This window comes from Mchenga conophoros, linkage group LG22 (genome assembly GCF_057382185.1).
Source record: "Mchenga conophoros isolate Kocher_MC1m ecotype Shallow Benthic linkage group LG22, M_conophoros_male_GT1.1, whole genome shotgun sequence".
Classification (NCBI taxonomy): Eukaryota; Metazoa; Chordata; class Actinopteri; order Cichliformes; family Cichlidae; genus Mchenga; species Mchenga conophoros.
Window position 1 is genome coordinate 11,479,629 of NC_140546.1, and position 20,474 is coordinate 11,500,102.

The 20,474-nt window shown below is 39.9% G+C and overlaps 1 protein-coding gene and 1 long non-coding RNA gene across 3 annotated transcripts in view; one reads left to right on the forward strand and one right to left on the reverse strand.

Annotated features, from left to right (window-relative positions):
* LOC146548882 (uncharacterized) overlaps window positions 1-20,474 on the forward strand; it is a 70,602-nt gene that overhangs the window by 41,511 nt on the left and 8,617 nt on the right. Inside the window, exons 5-7 of the mRNA XM_085261684.1 lie at window positions 1,243-3,103; window positions 6,300-8,134; window positions 11,328-13,188. Of these exons, the coding sequence (XP_085117810.1) occupies window positions 1,243-3,103; window positions 6,300-8,134; window positions 11,328-13,188 (5,557 nt within the window). The remainder of the gene's footprint in view (window positions 1-1,242; window positions 3,104-6,299; window positions 8,135-11,327; window positions 13,189-20,474) is intronic.
* LOC146548884 (uncharacterized) lies at window positions 14,120-19,369 on the reverse strand. Of its 2 annotated transcripts, XR_014890564.1 has the most exons (4): window positions 18,473-19,369; window positions 17,393-17,478; window positions 17,161-17,224; window positions 14,121-15,917 (listed from the first exon to the last, which is right to left on the reverse strand). It is a non-coding gene; the product is annotated as an uncharacterized LOC146548884 (long non-coding RNA). The 2 variants fall into 2 exon arrangements; XR_014890563.1 differs by having other exon boundaries at window positions 14,120-17,224.

Consider the following 20,474-nt stretch of genomic DNA (forward strand, 5'->3'; position numbering starts at 1 on the left):
ATTTCAGAAACACATCATCTTGTTAAAATACTGATGTTTTACCACTGCACTACAATTATACCAATATGTTTCAACGAGTTATGTGCATATTTTACAATTCCTTACCAACAATTTAACTTCTTCACAACAATCCGATCCACATCCACAAATAAAAGTAAACAGGAAGTCCCAAGATGCATTTCTTGGTAAGTTTTTTTGGGGAAACTGCAGGTAAAGCCTTAAGCACTGCTCCCCCCGCGACCACAATATGTAACTACACAAACCAATAAAATTAACAGGTTCAAGTGCACATAACATGCAGATAACATGCAGATAACAAAAGAAATAGCACAAGAAATAACATAAAATTACTCAATAACATTGTTGTCTTAACATACATGGAAATAAAGAAACAACATTTTAAGACCCTGTTTTGAACCTTATATGGATATTTGGTTAACTGAAGGTTAACTGGCATGTTTTCTGCTACTGCAAACATACGAAATCCCATCTCATCTTTAGGTTGCTGCTCTGCGCTGGTCCTTTTCAGCTCATCTTTGTCAGGATTTGGATGGAAGACTTTATAATAAATAACTTTAAGTATTAGACCGAGGACGTAAACTGCAATAACACAGGCAGCTGTGATTAAAGCGTGCATGGGCTGTATCACAAAATCAGGAAGATGTTTGCTCATCTTCCAGCACCACACAGCACAGAGGATGCAAATATCAGTCATTATCAGTCAATAACCAGCATTTTTCCGTCTACAGAAAATGAAAATGGACTTTCTTTTGGTACTGTCACGAATACCTCGTACATTAAGGGATAGTATTTTTAAGGAACTGAAATGTAAGTCTGCCATAGGGGAAGAAGGGAACAAATAAAGTGAACTGGATGTCTGTTATTAAATTAACTGAAACTTGTAACGTGCTAAGGTATAAACACCTAAAGAAGATGCTCTCAAAAGGGAACAATAAGTTTTCAGTACCTCAGTAAAATTTATCAGACTGTTTTTTCTTTTTTCAATGAAGTGACCAAAATGCAAATTAATCGAGCCATGACGTCAGAAGCTCTGTTCTTTGTGGGCGTTACCTATTTTCAATCAGACAATGGGGAACGTTGTTGTGGGCGGGGCCTGTTTCAAAGATGAAAGGCAAGAGAATCAGGCTTGTGACATCACAGTCAACCCAACTCTATAAATAGCAGGTGAGACCCACACAGGACAAGCACGTTTCTTACAGTCACGAGCGATTCACTGGATGAACTTTTGTTCTGCTGCCCTCAGTCATATCTGAATATCTGTTTCATTGTAACACCGTAGCGTTGTTTCAAATGTCAAAAATGAGCAACCAAAAAGCAAACCCACAATTTGTGTGCACTTTGCCAAAGAGTACACTGGACAGCCTTATTCAGGTGAGGAAAGCCTTCCAAAACACTCTCTCTGAAAATAACATTTTAAAAGAGGATACAAAGACAGCCAGACAGCAAATCAAACAGCTGATGGCCCAAATTTCCCTGATGCGTGCCGAGCTGGACCAGTATGAGATCCAAGCTGGAGAACTCACTGATGAATCAGTGTCACGCAAAGTGGAAATGAGCAGCGCCACCAAAGAAAAAGGGGATCAGACTTGTTCAGGTCAGACCAACAACTTTGACCTTGACATGAACCGTCTGAAACAGCAGCTTCAGCAGAGGGACAGCGAAATCCTGACCCTGAAACAGGAGAAGGACAGTCTGTCTCCCGAACCTGCACAGCTTCAGACACACGAGAATCCCAAAGTTGTGTGCACGCTGCCAAAGAGTATAGTGGACGACCTTGTTCGGGTTAGGAAAGCCTTCCTAAAAGCTCTGTCCGAAAATAAACGTTTAAAAGAGGATTCAAAGACAGCCAGACAGCAAATCAAACAGCTGATGGCCCAAATTTCCCTGATGGGTACCAAGCTGGAACAATTTAAGATCCAAGCTGGAGAAGAAAAGGAGGAACAGACCATCGCCTTTGACCTTGAAATGAACTGTGTGAAAGAGCAGCTTGGGCAGAGTGACAGCAAAATCCTGATCCTGAAACAGGAGAAGGAAAGTCTGTCTGCTGAGCTCGCACAGCTTCAGCAACACCAGGCCTCTCTGGCAGACACTCTGTGGAATGAGAAAAAACACAGAGAGAATCTGGAGCAGGAGAAGAAAGTGCTGGAGGAAGAAAGTAAAGTCCTGGAAGAGCAGAAAGTGGTGAAGGACACAAAAGAAATTCAGAAAATTCTGGACGAGCAGACCCAAGAATTAGCGGAGGCAAAGACTGAGACAGTAGAGACGGCAACCCCAGAGTCGCCCTCATCAGAAACCCTCCAGGTGTATCACAGTGCAGATGAGACCAAACAAATACTGGAGACAAAGGCTGAAACACCAACACTGGAGAAAACACTGAAAATGGAGGATAAGTTGCGCGTCAACAGACTGATCCAGTCGGTGGTTTTTCAGGCCATAGAAAAAGTCTCCTCTAAATACAAGCTCTTCACAGAGCGCCTCACTCCCGACTGCATCAGCGATCGCCTGATTGAGAAAATCTGGCCTGATGTTGAGAAGAAACATTTGGATCTGTCCCCAAAACGGCTGAAAAATCTAGACAAGGCCATTCTCAAGAATCTTTCCAAAGCACATAACTGCAAGGAAAAATATTTGATTTTTAATCTGAGGGAACAGCTTGATAATATTACTGTCCCAGCCTTCACCGAAAAGCTGTTGTCATTACCAAGAAGAGTCCTCAGTGTCTCTAAACACAGAGAAGAGTACAAGGAAGTGGTGAAAAACGTCACTAAAGATCTGGTAATGCACGCTATGAGCCAAGAAAATGAGACGACAACATGGCGTCCAGGAACATCAGATTTTATTATACAGAAGCTTTCCCATAAGATCTGGAACAAAATTCTGTCCAAAAACTACAAAATGTCCTTGGAGAACATTGAACAACTCGCCCTGACGGTGTACAACGAACTCCATGACAGGTGGGATTCTCCAGCACTCTTATTGAAGTCAAGCAACCCAGTGGTTGACGAAGCAATCATCAAAAGCTTCAAAAAACACGCCAAACTGAGGAGCCAAAACATCATCTTTAGGGCTTTCTCGTGTGCACGCTAAAATTGAACTGACACGTGCATGCCACTATGTGGCAAAACTCTTAAAGTGGCTTAAAATATTCATTGAAATTGGGCATCTAAATTTAATTTTAAGACCAGGTGGTTAAAAAGAACCCCTCTTCTTCTCCCAACTTCCTTCCCTCATCACCAACTGGCCGAGGCAGATGGCCACCCCATCCCAGAGCCTGGGTCTGCCGGAGGTTTCTCTCTTTTCAAAGAGAGTTTTTCCTTCCCACTGTCGCCAAAGTGCTTGCTCTAGGGGGTTGGACTTTTTGTGCAATATTGTAGGGTCTTGACCTTACAATATAAAGCACCATGAGGGAAGTGTTGTTGGGGCTTGGTGCTGTTTCTTAGCTCAAAATGTCCAATTACAACAGGACATTTTGAGTTCAGAAACAGCACCAAACCACAAAATAAAATAAAAAATAAAAATAAAAAAAACTTTGAATTTGTGCTTTGTTCTATTTGCTGTAAATTTGCTAAGAATGTAATATCAGATTAGAATTGTGTGTCTCAATATCATGTATCGTAGCATCGCCCTGTAGTTCAATTTGAAGTGGATGTCACAGTAATGTCTTTCTGTATGTGTGAAAAACACGGGAGACACTCAAAGTATAACCGGTGTTTGAGGTTAGCTGGTTACATTTGTTTAGATATTCTACTCTCCGTGTTCCAGATCCCCAGAATTGATATTTTCACCAAATGGTCTTTTCTGCCTGCCAGTGTGTCATGCAGTTTTCAAGATTAAAGACTTTGGATAAGAAGAAAAATAAATCCCCACTCCTGGAAATGCATCTAGCCTTCATAACAATATTATTTACAGACAATTAATTATTTTAATTTTGAATAGAAAGCCTTCAACCTGGTTTTATTTAGATTTGTTTAGATTGTGTTCCCCCTCAGACTGACACATCTGAATTAAAACTGATAAACAGGATTTAAAAGGACACTGAGCAGCAGATCAGTCCGTGTAGAAACAGGACATAAGGTTAAGGAACAGGGGGGATCATTTGATTGTGATCATTTTTTGATCTGACTCAGTGATGCTGGCTTCTCTCCTGGACACATCTTCTCTTTGCATGCAATTCACTGATGTAGAATAGGTGTAACACGGTGAAGGACCAGGGCGCCTGACTGTAGCATGATAAATAATAAGCTAATCAGAATTGCTTCGCCTACGGAGGCCGAATGTTTGAATAAAACACAGGAAACAGAAATAGAGCCCAAAAATAAATATATTATTTATGTTAAGTTGATGCTGAGTTTATAGACAGATATACAAAAAATAAATATGCAAATATATCACAACAAAAACAATAGTAATAATACAAAACAGCTCATTCCTCATTTCCCCTTTAATTTAATGACTGATATGTTGAAATGGTTTGACACACAGTGAAATGATTTAATGCACAGCAGAAAGTGCATATTCAAATTCATCTCCACATTAAGATGAGTGTAGCCTGGAAAATGGTTAGCCACACAGGACACAAATACTGGGGTTCTTAATGTGCAGTTTTTATTGTCAATAAACAAAAATGTCCTTTGACCTTTACTTTTGTCAAACAGCAGCCATGTGGACTTGTACTGAACACTGACAACATGAGAGGTAACGTGGCAAAGTAACAGAATAAACGATTTTTTAAAAAAAGATGTGCCGGCACAATATGAGGAAGAAAGGAAATGAAATAAAATACAAAACACAAAAATACGGCAGTGGCCTCTGTCTGTGTAGAACAAAATACAAAGAGCTAAATCACACAAGGCTCCTTTAAAAAAAAAAAAGTGGAAGTGTTACATACATTTTCTATAAACACTGATATTCCACAGCAATCTCAGCTCACTTGGAATACTGCAGCACACAGCTCACAACTTATCCCTTGCATGCAGAAAATAGCCGCTCATACACATACAGGTCCTTTGCATCATCCATTTCAGAAACACATCATCTTGTTAAAATACTGATGTTTTACCACTGCACTACAATTATACCAATATGTTTCAACGAGTTATGTGCATATTTAACAATTCCTTACCAACAATTTAACTTCTTCACAACAATCCGATCCACATCCACAAATAAAAGTAAACAGGAAGTCCCAAGATGCATTTCTTGGTAAGTTTTTTTGGGGAAACTGCAGGTAAAGCCTTAAGCACTGCTCCCCCCGCGACCACAATATGTAACTACACAAACCAATAAAATTAACAGGTTCAAGTGCACATAACATGCAGATAACATGCAGATAAAAGAAATAGCACAAGAAATAACATAAAATTACTCAATAACATTGTTGTCTTAACATACATGGAAATAAAGAAACAACATTTTAAGACCCTGTTTTGAACCTTATATGGATATTTGGTTAACTGAAGGTTAACTGGCATGTTTTCTGCTACTGCAAACATACGAAATCCCATCTCATCTTTAGGTTGCTGCTCTGCGCTGGTCCTTTTCAGCTCATCTTTGTCAGGATTTGGATGGAAGACTTTATAATAAATAACTTTAAGTATTAGACCGAGGACGTAAACTGCAATAACACAGGCAGCTGTGATTAAAGCGTGCATGGGCTGTATCACAAAATCAGGAGGATGTTTGCTCATCTTCCAGCACCACACAGCACAGAGGATGCAAATATCAGTCATTATCAGTCAATAACCAGCATTTTTCCGTCTACAGAAAATGAAAATGGACTTTCTTTTGGTACTGTCACGAATACCTCGTACATTAAGGGATAGTATTTTTAAGGAACTGAAATGTAAGTCTGCCATAGGGGAAGAAGGGAACAAATAAAGTGAACTGGATGTCTGTTATTAAATTAACTGAAACTTGTAACGTGCTAAGGTATAAACACCTAAAGAAGATGCTCTCAAAAGGGAACAATAAGTTTTCAGTACCTCAGTAAAATTTATCAGACTGTTTTTTCTTTTTTCAATGAAGTGACCAAAATGCAAATTAATCGAGCCATGACGTCAGAAGCTCTGTTCTTTGTGGGCGTTACCTATTTTCAATCAGACAATGGGGAACGTTGTTGTGGGCGGGGCCTGTTTCAAAGATGAAAGGCAAGAGAATCAGGCTTGTGACATCACAGTCAACCCAACTCTATAAATAGCAGGTGAGACCCACACAGGACAAGCACGTTTCTTACAGTCACGAGCGATTCACTGGATGAACTTTTGTTCTGCTGCCCTCAGTCATATCTGAGTATCTGTTTCATTGTAACACCGTAGCGTTGTTTCAAATGTCAAAAATGAGCAACCAAAAAGCAAACCCACAATTTGTGTGCACTTTGCCAAAGAGTACACTGGACAGCCTTATTCAGGTGAGGAAAGCCTTCCAAAACACTCTCTCTGAAAATAACATTTTAAAAGAGGATACAAAGACAGCCAGACAGCAAATCAAACAGCTGATGGCCCAAATTTCCCTGATGCGTGCCGAGCTGGACCAGTATGAGATCCAAGCTGGAGAACTCACTGATGAATCAGTGTCACGCAAAGTGGAAATGAGCAGCGCCACCAAAGAAAAAGGGGATCAGACTTGTTCAGGTCAGACCAACAACTTTGACCTTGACATGAACCGTCTGAAACAGCAGCTTCAGCAGAGGGACAGCGAAATCCTGACCCTGAAACAGGAGAAGGACAGTCTGTCTCCCAAACCTGCACAGCTTCAGACACACGAGAATCCCAAAGTTGTGTGCACGCTGCCAAAGAGTATAGTGGACGACCTTGTTCGGGTTAGGAAAGCCTTCCTAAAAGCTCTGTCCGAAAATAAACGTTTAAAAGAGGATTCAAAGACAGCCAGACAGCAAATCAAACAGCTGATGGCCCAAATTTCCCTGATGGGTACCAAGCTGGAACAATTTAAGATCCAAGCTGGAGAAGAAAAGGAGGAACAGACCATCGCCTTTGACCTTGAAATGAACTGTGTGAAAGAGCAGCTTGGGCAGAGTGACAGCAAAATCCTGATCCTGAAACAGGAGAAGGAAAGTCTGTCTGCTGAGCTCGCACAGCTTCAGCAACACCAGGCCTCTCTGGCAGACACTCTGTGGAATGAGAAAAAACACAGAGAGAATCTGGAGCAGGAGAAGAAAGTGCTGGAGGAAGAAAGTAAAGTCCTGGAAGAGCAGAAAGTGGTGAAGGACACAAAAGAAATTCAGAAAATTCTGGACGAGCAGACCCAAGAATTAGTGGAGGCAAAGACTGAGACAGTAGAGACGGCAACCCCAGAGTCGCCCTCATCAGAAACCCTCCAGGTGTATCACAGTGCAGATGAGACCAACCAAATACTGGAGACAAAGGCTGAAACACCAACACTGGAGAAAACACTGAAAATGGAGGATAAGTTGCGCGTCAACAGACTGATCCAGTCGGTGGTTTTTCAGGCCATAGAAAAAGTCTCCTCTAAATACAAGCTCTTCACAGAGCGCCTCACTCCCGACTGCATCAGCGATCGCCTGATTGAGAAAATCTGGCCTGATGTTGAGAAGAAACATTTGGATCTGTCCCCAAAACGGCTGAAAAATCTAGACAAGGCCATTCTCAAGAATCTTTCCAAAGCACATAACTGCAAGGAAAAATATTTGATTTTTAATCTGAGGGAACAGCTTGATAATATTACTGTCCCAGCCTTCACCGAAAAGCTGTTGTCATTACCAAGAAGAGTCCTCAGTGTCTCTAAACACAGAGAAGAGTACAAGGAAGTGGTGAAAAACGTCACTAAAGATCTGGTAATGCACGCTATGAGCCAAGAAAATGAGACGACAACATGGCGTCCAGGAACATCAGATTTTATTATACAGAAGCTTTCCCATAAGATCTGGAACAAAATTCTGTCCAAAAACTACAAAATGTCCTTGGAGAACATTGAACAACTCGCCCTGACGGTGTACAACGAACTCCATGACAGGTGGGATTCTCCAGCACTCTTATTGAAGTCAAGCAACCCAGTGGTTGACGAAGCAATCATCAAAACCTTCAAAAAACACGCCAAACTGAGGAGCCAAAACATCATCTTTAGGGCTTTCTCGTGTGCACGCTAAAATTGAACTGACACGTGCATGCCACTATGTGGCAAAACTCTTAAAGTGGCTTAAAATATTCATTGAAATTGGGCATCTAAATTTTATTTTAAAACCAGGTGGTTAAAAAGAACCCCTCTTCTTCTCCCAACTTCCTTCCCTCATCACCAACTGGCCGAGGCAGATGGCCACCCCATCCCAGAGCCTGGGTCTGCCGGAGGTTTCTCTCTTTTCAAAGAGAGTTTTTCCTTCCCACTGTCGCCAAAGTGCTTGCTCTAGGGGGTTGGACTTTTTGTGCAATATTGTAGGGTCTTGACCTTACAATATAAAGCACCATGAGGGAAGTGTTGTTGGAGTTTGGTGCTGTTTCTTAGCTCAAAATGTCCAATTACAACAGGACATTTTGAGTTCAGAAACAGCACCAAACCACAAAATAAAATAAAAAATAAAAATAAAAAAAACTTTGAATTTGTGCTTTGTTCTATTTGCTGTAAATTTGCTAAGAATGTCATATCAGATTAGAATTGTGTGTCTCAATATCATGTATCGTAGCATCACCCTGTAGTTCAATTTGAAGTGGATGTCACAGTAATGTCTTTCTGTATGTGTGAAAAACACGGGAGATACTCAAAGTATAACCGGTGTTTGAGGTTAGCTGGTTGCATTTGTTTAGATATTCTACTCTCCGTGTTCCAGATCCCCAGAATTGATATTTTCACCAAATGGTCTTTTCTGCCTGCCAGTGTGTCATGCAGTTTTCAAGATTAAAGACTTTGGATAAGAAGAAAAATAAATCCCCACTCCTGGAAATGCATCTAGCCTTCATAACAATATTATTTACAGACAATTAATTATTTTAATTTTGAATAGAAAGCCTTCAACCTGGTTTTATTTAGATTTGTTTAGATTGTGTTCCCCCTCAGACTGACACATCTGAATTAAAACTGATAAACAGGATTTAAAAGGACACTGAGCAGCAGATCAGTCCGTGTAGAAACAGGACATAAGGTTAAGGAACAGGGGGGATCATTTGATTGTGGTCATTTTTTGATCTGACTCAGTGATGCTGGCTTCTCTCCTGGACACATCTTCCCTTTGCATGCAATTCACTGATGTAGAATAGGTGTAACACGGTGAAGGACCAGGGCGCCTGACTGTAGCATGATAAATAATAAGCTAATCAGAATTGCTTCGCCTACGGAGGCCGAATGTTTGAATAAAACACAGGAAACAGAAATAGAGCCCAAAAATAAATATATTATTTATGTTAAGTTGATGCTGAGTTTATAGACAGATATACAAAAAATAAATATGCAAATATATCACAACAAAAACAATAGTAATAATACAAAACAGCTCATTCCTCATTTCCCCTTTAATTTAATGACTGATATGTTGAAATGGTTTGACACACAGTGAAATGATTTAATGCACAGCAGAAAGTGCATATTCAAATTCATCTCCACATTAAGATGAGTGTAGCCTGGAAAATGGTTAGCCACACAGGACACAAATACTGGGGTTCTTAATGTGCAGTTTTTATTGTCAATAACCAAAAATGTCCTTTGACCTTTACTTTTGTCAAACAGCAGCCATGTGGACTTGTACTGAACACTGACAACATGAGAGGTAACGTGGCCAAGTAACAGAATAAACGATTTTTAAAAAAAGATGTGCCGGCACAATATGAGGAAGAAAGGAAATGAAATAAAATACAAAACACAAAAATACGGCAGTGGCCTCTGTCTGTGCAGAACAAAATACAAAGAGCTAAATCACACAAGGCTCCTTTAAAAAAAAAAAAAAGTGGAAGTGTTACATACATTTTCTATAAACACTGATATTCCACAGCAATCTCAGCTCACTTGGAATACTGCAGCACACAGCTCACAACTTATCCCTTGCATGCAGAAAATAGCCGCTCATACACATACAGGTCCTTTGCATCATCCATTTCAGAAACACATCATCTTGTTAAAATACTGATGTTTTACCACTGCACTACAATTATACCAATATCTTTCAACGAGTTATGTGCATATTTAACAATTCCTTACCAACAATTTAACTTCTTCACAACAATCCGATCCACATCCACAAATAAAAGTAAACAGGAAGTCCCAAGATGCATTTCTTGGTAAGTTTTTTTGGGGAAACTGCAGGTAAAGCCTTAAGCACTGCTCCCCCCGCGACCACAATATGTAACTACACAAACCAATAAAATTAACAGGTTCAAGTGCACATAACATGCAGATAACATGCAGATAACATGCAGATAACAAAAGAAATAGCACAAGAAATAACATAAAATTACTCAATAACATTGTTGTCTTAACATACATGGAAACAAAGAAACAACATTTTAAGACCCTGTTTTGAACCTTATATGGATATTTGGTTAACTGAAGGTTAACTGGCATGTTTTCTGCTACTGCAAACATACGAAATCCCATCTCATCTTTAGGTTGCTGCTCTGCGCTGGTCCTTTTCAGCTCATCTTTGTCAGGATTTGGATGGAAGACTTTATAATAAATAACTTTAAGTATTAGACCGAGGACGTAAACTGCAATAACACAGGCAGCTGTGATTAAAGCGTGCATGGGCTGTATCACAAAATCAGGAAGATGTTTGCTCATCTTCCAGCACCACACAGCACAGAGGATGCAAATATCAGTCATTATCAGTCAATAACCAGCATTTTTCCGTCTACAGAAAATGAAAATGGACTTTCTTTTGGTACTGTCACGAATACCTCGTACATTAAGGGATAGTATTTTTAAGGAACTGAAATGTAAGTCTGCCATAGGGGAAGAAGGGAACAAATAAAGTGAACTGGATGTCTGTTATTAAATTAACTGAAACTTGTAACGTGCTAAGGTATAAACACCTAAAGAAGATGCTCTCAAAAGGGAACAATAAGTTTTCAGTACCTCAGTAAAATTTATCAGACTGTTTTTTCTTTTTTCAATGAAGTGACCAAAATGCAAATTAATCGAGCCATGACGTCAGAAGCGCTGTTCTTTGTGGGCGTTACCTATTTTCAATCAGACAATGGGGAACGTTGTTGTGGGCGGGGCCTGTTTCAAAGATGAAAGGCAAGAGAATCAGGCTTGTGACATCACAGTCAACCCAACTCTATAAATAGCAGGTGAGACCCACACAGGACAAGCACGTTTCTTACAGTCACGAGCGATTCACTGGATGAACTTTTGTTCTGCTGCCCTCAGTCATATCTGAATATCTGTTTCATTGTAACACCGTAGCGTTGTTTCAAATGTCAAAAATGAGCAACCAAAAAGCAAACCCACAATTTGTGTGCACTTTGCCAAAGAGTACACTGGACAGCCTTATTCAGGTGAGGAAAGCCTTCCAAAACACTCTCTCTGAAAATAACATTTTAAAAGAGGATACAAAGACAGCCAGACAGCAAATCAAACAGCTGATGGCCCAAATTTCCCTGATGCGTGCCGAGCTGGACCAGTATGAGATCCAAGCTGGAGAACTCACTGATGAATCAGTGTCACGCAAAGTGGAAATGAGCAGCGCCACCAAAGAAAAAGGGGATCAGACTTGTTCAGGTCAGACCAACAACTTTGACCTTGACATGAACCGTCTGAAACAGCAGCTTCAGCAGAGGGACAGCGAAATCCTGACCCTGAAACAGGAGAAGGACAGTCTGTCTCCCGAACCTGCACAGCTTCAGACACACGAGAATCCCAAAGTTGTGTGCACGCTGCCAAAGAGTATAGTGGACGACCTTGTTCGGGTTAGGAAAGCCTTCCTAAAAGCTCTGTCCGAAAATAAACGTTTAAAAGAGGATTCAAAGACAGCCAGACAGCAAATCAAACAGCTGATGGCCCAAATTTCCCTGATGGGTACCAAGCTGGAACAATTTAAGATCCAAGCTGGAGAAGAAAAGGAGGAACAGACCATCGCCTTTGACCTTGAAATGAACTGTGTGAAAGAGCAGCTTGGGCAGAGTGACAGCAAAATCCTGATCCTGAAACAGGAGAAGGAAAGTCTGTCTGCTGAGCTCGCACAGCTTCAGCAACACCAGGCCTCTCTGGCAGACACTCTGTGGAATGAGAAAAAACACAGAGAGAATCTGGAGCAGGAGAAGAAAGTGCTGGAGGAAGAAAGTAAAGTCCTGGAAGAGCAGAAAGTGGTGAAGGACACAAAAGAAATTCAGAAAATTCTGGACGAGCAGACCCAAGAATTAGCGGAGGCAAAGACTGAGACAATAGAGACGGCAACCCCAGAGTCGCCCTCATCAGAAACCCTCCAGGTGTATCACAGTGCAGATGAGACCAACCAAATACTGGAGACAAAGGCTGAAACATCAACACTGGAGAAAACACTGAAAATGGAGGATAAGTTGCGCGTCAACAGACTGATCCAGTCGGTGGTTTCTCAGGCCATAGAAAAAGTCTCCTCTAAATACAAGCTCTTCACAGAGCGCCTCACTCCCGACTGCATCAGCGATCGCCTGATTGAGAAAATCTGGCCTGATGTTGAGAAGAAACATTTGGATCTGTCCCCAAAACGGCTGAAAAATCTAGACAAGGCCATTCTCAAGAATCTTTCCAAAGCACACAACTGCAAGGAAAAATATTTGATTTTTAATCTGAGGGAACAGCTTGATAATATTACTGTCCCAGCCTTCACCGAAAAGCTGTTGTCATTACCAAGAAGAGTCCTCAGTGTCTCTAAACACAGAGAAGAGTACAAGGAAGTGGTGAAAAACGTCACTAAAGATCTGGTAATGCACGCTATGAGCCAAGAAAATGAGACGACAACATGGCGTCCAGGAACATCAGATTTTATTATACAGAAGCTTTCCCATAAGATCTGGAACAAAATTCTGTCCAAAAACTACAAAATGACCTTGGAGAACATTGAACAACTCGCCCTGACGGTGTACAACGAACTCCATGACAGGTGGGATTCTCCAGCACTCTTATTGAAGTCAAGCAACCCAGTGGTTGACGAAGCAATCGTCAAAAGCTTCAAAAAACACGCCAAACTGAGGAGCCAAAACATCATCTTTAGGGCTTTCTCGTGTGCACGCTAAAATTGAACTGACACGTGCATGCCACTATGTGGCAAAACTCTTAAAGTGGCTTAAAATATTCATTGAAATTGGGCATCTAAATTTAATTTTAAGACCAGGTGGTTAAAAAGAACCCCTCTTCTTCTCCCAACTTCCTTCCCTCATCACCAACTGGCCGAGGCAGATGGCCACCCCATCCCAGAGCCTGGGTCTGCCGGAGGTTTCTCTCTTTTCAAAGAGAGTTTTTCCTTCCCACTGTCGCCAAAGTGCTTGCTCTAGGGGGTTGGACTTTTTGTGCAATATTGTAGGGTCTTGACCTTACAATATAAAGCACCATGAGGGAAGTGTTGTTGGAGTTTGGTGCTGTTTCTTAGCTCAAAATGTCCAATTACAACAGGACATTTTGAGTTCAGAAACAGCACCAAACCACAAAATAAAAAAAAAAAAATAAATAAAATAAAAAAAAACTTTGAATTTGTGCTTTGTTCTATTTGCTGTAAATTTGCTAAGAATGTCATATCAGATTAGAATTGTTTGTCTCAATATCATGTATCGTAGCATCACCCTGTAGTTCAATTTGAAGTGGATGTCACAGTAATGTCTTTCTGTATGTGTGAAAAACACGGGAGACACTCAAAGTATAACCGGTGTTTGAGGTTAGCTGGTTGCATTTGTTTAGATATTCTACTCTCCGTGTTCCAGATCCCCAGAATTGATATTTTCACCAAATGGTCTTTTCTGCCTGCCAGTGTGTCATGCAGTTTTCAAGATTAAAGACTTTGGATAAGAAGAAAAATAAATCCCCACTCCTGGAAATGCATCTAGCCTTCATAACAATATTATTTACAGACAATTAATTATTTTAATTTTGAATAGAAAGCCTTCAACCTGGTTTTATTTAGATTTGTTTAGATTGTGTTCCCCCTCAGACTGACACATCTGAATTAAAACTGATAAACAGGATTTAAAAGGACACTGAGCAACAGATCAGTCCATGTAGAAACAGGACATAAGGTTAAGGAACAGGGGGGATCATTTGATTGTGATCATTTTTTGATCTGACTCAGTGATGCTGGCTTCTCTCCTGGACACATCTTCCCTTTGCATGCAATTCACTGATGTAGAATAGGTGTAACACGGTGAAGGACCAGGGCGCCTGACTGTAGCATGATAAATAATAAGCTAATCAGAATTGCTTCGCCTACGGAGGCCGAATGTTTGAATAAAACACAGGAAACACAAATAGAGCCCAAAAATAAATATATTATTTATGTTAAGTTGATGCTGAGTTTATAGACAGATATACAAAAAATAAATATGCATATATCACAACAAAAACAATAGTAATAATACAAAACAGCTCATTCCTCATTTCCCCTTTAATTTAATGACTGATATGTTGAAATGGTTTGACACACAGTGAAATGATTTAATGCTCAGCAGAAAGTGCATATTCAAATTCATCTCCACATTAAGATGAGTGTAGCCTGGAAAATGGTTAGCCACACAGGACACAAATACTGGGGTTCTTAACGTGCAGTTTTTATTGTCAATAACCAAAAATGTCCTTTGACCTTTACTTTTGTCAAACAGCAGCCATGTGGACTTGTACTGAACACTGACAACATGAGAGGTAACGTGGCAAAGTAACAGAATAAACGATTTTTAAAAAAAGATGTGCCGGCACAATATGAGGAAGAAAGGAAATGAAATAAAATACAAAACACAAAAATACGGCAGTGGCCTCTGTCTGTGCAGAACAAAATACAAAGAGCTAAATCACACAAGGCTCCTTTAAAAAAAAAAAGTGGAAGTGTTACATACATTTTCTATAAACACTGATATTCCACAGCAATCTCAGCTCACTTGGAATACTGCAGCACACAGCTCACAACTTATCCCTTGCATGCAGAAAATAGCCGCTCATACACATACAGGTCCTTTGCATCATCCATTTCAGAAACACATCATCTTGTTAAAATACTGATGTTTTACCACTGCACTACAATTATACCAATATCTTTCAACGAGTTATGTGCATATTTAACAATTCCTTACCAACAATTTAACTTCTTCACAACAATCCGATCCACATCCACAAATAAAAGTAAACAGGAAGTCCCAAGATGCATTTCTTGGTAAGTTTTTTTGGGGAAACTGCAGGTAAAGCCTTAAGCACTGCTCCCCCCCGTGACCACAATATGTAACTACACAAACCAATAAAATTAACAGGTTCAAGTGCACATAACATGCAGATAACAAAAGAAATAGCACAAGAAATAACATAAAATTACTCAATAACATTGTTGTCTTAACATACATGGAAACAAAGAAACAACATTTTAAGACCCTGTTTTGAACCTTATATGGATATTTGGTTAACTGAAGGTTAACTGGCATGTTTTCTGCAGAATACAGTTAAGTAAATAGAAATACTTGAGTAAAGTAGAATCTAAGCTGGGGCGCTTCTGCTGTTGGTTTGTTTTCTATCAGTGCAACACTGCCACCTTGTGTTTAAACTGTGGGGGGACAAGGGAAAAGTGAAATTTGGATCTTCTCCAGCTTTGATGGCACCATGCCTTTGCTTCACTTCAGTCTATCCACAGTCAGGTTAATTTCTCACCAAGATCTTGCACTGATGAAGCACATCCCAAAGATTCTCAAAGGGGTCAAAATATGGACTTGATGATCCAAGTGTGAAAATGATGCCTCCTGCTCCCCAAACCACTCTTTCATGGTTTGATCCTGGTTAATCATTTTGGAACACGAACACACACACACACACACACACACACACACACACACACACACACACACACACACACACACACACACACACACACACACACACACACACACACACACACACCAGAAAACCATAAGAAGTCCTGTTTGCAGTTTGCCACAAGCCATGTGGGGGACACAGCAAACATGTGGAAGAAGGTGCTCTGGTCAGATGAGACCAAAAGGGAACTTTTTGGCCAAAATGCAAAACACTGTGTGTGGCGGAAAACTAACACTGCACATCACTCTGAACACACCATCCCCACTGTCAAATATGGGGGTGGCAGCATCATGCTCTGGGGGTGCTTCTCTTCAGCAGGGACAGGGAAGCTGGTCAGAGTTGATGGGAAGATGGATGGAGCCAAATACAGGGCAATCTTGGAAGAAAACCTCTTTGAGTCTGCAAAAGACTTGAGACTGGGGCAGAGGTTCACCTTCCAGCAGGACAACGACCCTAAACATAAAGCCAGGGCAACAATGGAATGGTTTAAAACAAAACATCCATGTGTTAGAATAGCCCAGTCAAAGTCCAGATCTAAATCCAATCGAGAATCTGTGGCAAGATCTGAAAACTGCTGTTCACAAACGCTGTCCATCCAATCTGACTGAGCTGGAGCTGTTTTGCAAAGAAGAATGGGCAAGGATTTCAGTCTGTAGATGTGCAAAGCTGGTAGAGACATACCTGGTCAAACTTAAGCTCTCCTCTGTCTGCAGCAAACTTGCAGGCAGCAGCTTCTCCCCCCTCGCTCACATGCGTAAGTGCTCAGTCGCCTAGTGCCCAAGCTCGGATCATACCAAAATTAGGGGGAATTTACGACTGTGCGCTATGTGCTTCGAATATTGTATAGTTTTTGTTTTATACAGTTGTCAGTCAGGCATCTAACTATGAGACAAATTACACTCCAAAAAACCCCGGGCTTCTGAAACAACAGCCCGGGCTTAAGCCCAGTAATGTCCCACTTGTCAGTCTGGACAGCCCTGACCACCAACCGAAACATATTCATGTCATGAAAGCATATTTTTTAAAAATGGCTAAGCAAACACAGCCAATAACCTTCATTCTGATGATCTGCAGAATGATTTGGGCACAAAACAAATTTCACTGTTCAAAAACTTGCAAACTATATACTGTGTGGACAGTGTGGACTGATCATATCCCACAAACTAAGTTTGTGCAGACTAAACTGTCTTTGTATTCACTTACACAACATGTCTCTCAGGATTAACTGGAGTCATCAGCAACAGCATAGAGCAATCAGGTCTCAAGTCTAATAACAGAAGACAGGAAAAGATCAATAAAGAAACAACTTCCCCAAACCAAAGCACAAATGAAACAATAAGTAAAACAGGTTGATCTAAAGTATAATTAAAGCTCAGCCTGATTAATATAAATGTCACTGACAATTATTAATATATTGGAAAACCAAAATAGTTACCACTCAGTTAAAGACTTTCTGTCCAACTGCTTCTTCTTACAGACTTGTAAGGGTTTGATGTAACCTGGGGAGTGCTGGTCCCGAGCCTCAAAGACCATAAGAAGCAAGCAGAGGGAGAAAAAACAGAAAATTATTTAGAAACTGATTTGATCCTTAATGGCTGTGCAGCAGTTATAACTTACAACACAGAAGGTCAATGTAGTAGACCTCATACAACCAAATTAGACTAGCACATATAGTACTAAAATCCTCTATTACTGTGTCTGAATTTGTGGCATTAACACTGTTAGTTTAGGCCTAAAGAGATGTGTTTAAAGAAAAGACCACCTAACTTAAATGTAATCATTGCACGCTTGTTAAAAGCTAACTTTCAATATATAAAGTCTCTAATAAGCACAATTACCAGATAAAACATATGGCAGTGTTTATATGTGACACAGGCAACCCCAACATGTTCTGATGATTCAACTGTGGGATTTAGCTTCATTATTTAGAATATAGAAGAAGCTATAAAGCCAACATAGACTTTAACCATTTAGCAAGTCACGAATCTGGTTTATGGCTTTGGACTTTCACAACAAAAAATGTGTCTAAACACATGTTTTAACAAAACAAATACTGTTGTTGTTCTTCTTCTTATTGTTTAAAATGTAATTACACAGATATGTTTGTTAAATGTAAAAGCAGTTTGCTTATGGCTAAAGGCTAGATTCGACATTAATAGATGCCACAGATGTTCAAAAGCTGCCTCAAAGCATTCAAATAAATACAGGGGTTAAGAATAAACGGTTCATATGTTAGAAAGTTTTATATGGACTAAAAACAAGCCCCCAACCTTAACGGCTGCACCTTTCGAAAAGGTTTCTTCTGGGCTCTTATATAATAGCTGCTCACTTTTCTATTTCAATTAATCAAAATAAAGTTTCACTTTTTAAAACTGTGGGGTTAATTTGAAGTAACAGGAGCCGAGAGGCAGCAGCAACGTTAGGCTAACACTAGCTAGCTAGCAAGATCATAAATCTGGTGCTAAACTGAGAGAAGGCACAAAAGCAGTTTGAATAACAGTAAACATTTACTCACCAAATCAGTATATAACGTAAGGAATCACAGCAATGACAAGCGGCTCGATAAAACCATTCTCCACAACGACTTTCCATGAAGTTCGTCTTGAATCGCTAACGAAGAAGAATAAAACCAGCCAAGTGCAGATGAAGTGGGCGAAGATGAAGCAGGGCAGCACGGAGGCGAAAGGAGCGAGGGCAGTGAGACGAGATGAGAAACAGTGTGACGGCCTTTTAAGTTCTGGAAAAATATAAGCAAATATCAATAGAAAGCCTTCAACCTGGTTTTATTTAGATTTGTTTAGATTGTGTTCCCCCTCAGACTGACACATCTGAATTAAAACTGATAAACAGGATTTAAAAGGACACTGAGCAGCAGATCAGTCCGTGTAGAAACAGGACATAAGGTTAAGGAACAGGGGGGATCATTTGATTGTGGTCATTTTTTGATCTGACTCAGTGATGCTGGCTTCTCTCCTGGACACATCTTCCCTTTGCATGCAATTCACTGATGTAGAATAGGTGTAACACGGTGAAGGACCAGGGCGCCTGACTGTAGCATGATAAATAATAAGCTAATCAGAATTGCTTCGCCTACGGAGGCCGAATGTTTGAATAAAACACAGGAAACAGAAATAGAGCCCAAAAATAAATATATTATTTATGTTAAGTTGATGCTGAGTTTATAGACAGATATACAAAAAATAAATATGCAAATATATCACAACAAAAACAATAGTAATAATACAAAACAGCTCATTCCTCATTTCCCCTTTAATTTAATGACTGATATGTTGAAATGGTTTGACACACAGTGAAATGATTTAATGCACAGCAGAAAGTGCATATTCAAATTCATCTCCACATTAAGATGAGTGTAGCCTGGAAAATGGTTAGCCACACAGGACACAAATACTGGGGTTCTTAATGTGCAGTTTTTATTGTCAATAACCAAAAATGTCCTTTGACCTTTACTTTTGTCAAACAGCAGCCATGTGGACTTGTACTGAACACTGACAACATGAGAGGTAACGTGGCCAAGTAACAGAATAAACGATTTTTAAAAAAAGATGTGCCGGCACAATATGAGGAAGAAAGGAAATGAAATAAAATACAAAACACAAAAATACGGCAGTGGCCTCTGTCTGTGCAGAACAAAATACAAAGAGCTAAATCACACAAGGCTCCTTTAAAAAAAAAAAGTGGAAGTGTTACATACATTTTCTATAAACACTGATATTCCACAGCAATCTCAGCTCACTTGGAATACTGCAGCACACAGCTCACAACTTATCCCTTGCATGCAGAAAATAGCCGCTCATACACATACAGGTCCTTTGCATCATCCATTTCAGAAACACATCATCTTGTTAAAATACTGATGTTTTACCACTGCACTACAATTATACCAATATCTTTCAACGAGTTATGTGCATATTTAACAATTCCTTACCAACAATTTAACTTCTTCACAACAATCCGATCCACATCCACAAATAAAAGTAAACAGGAAGTCCCAAGATGCATTTCTTGGTAAGTTTTTTTGGGGAAACTGCAGGTAAAGCCTTAAGCACTGCTCCCCCCGCGACCACAATATGTAACTACACAAACCAATAAAATTAACAGGTTCAAGTGCACATAACATGCAGATAACATGCAGATAACATGCAGATAACAAAAGAAATAGCACAAGAAATAACATAAAATTACTCAATAACATTGTTGTCTTAACATACATGGAAACAAAGAAACAACATTTTAAGACCCTGTTTTGAACCTTATATGGATATTTGGTTAACTGAAGGTTAACTGGCATGTTTTCTGCTACTGCAAACATACGAAATCCCATCTCATCTTTAGGTTGCTGCTCTGCGCTGGTCCTTTTCAGCTCATCTTTGTCAGGATTTGGATGGAAGACTTTATAATAAATAACTTTAAGTATTAGACCGAGGACGTAAACTGCAATAACACAGGCAGCTGTGATTAAAGCGTGCATGGGCTGTATCACAAAATCAGGAAGA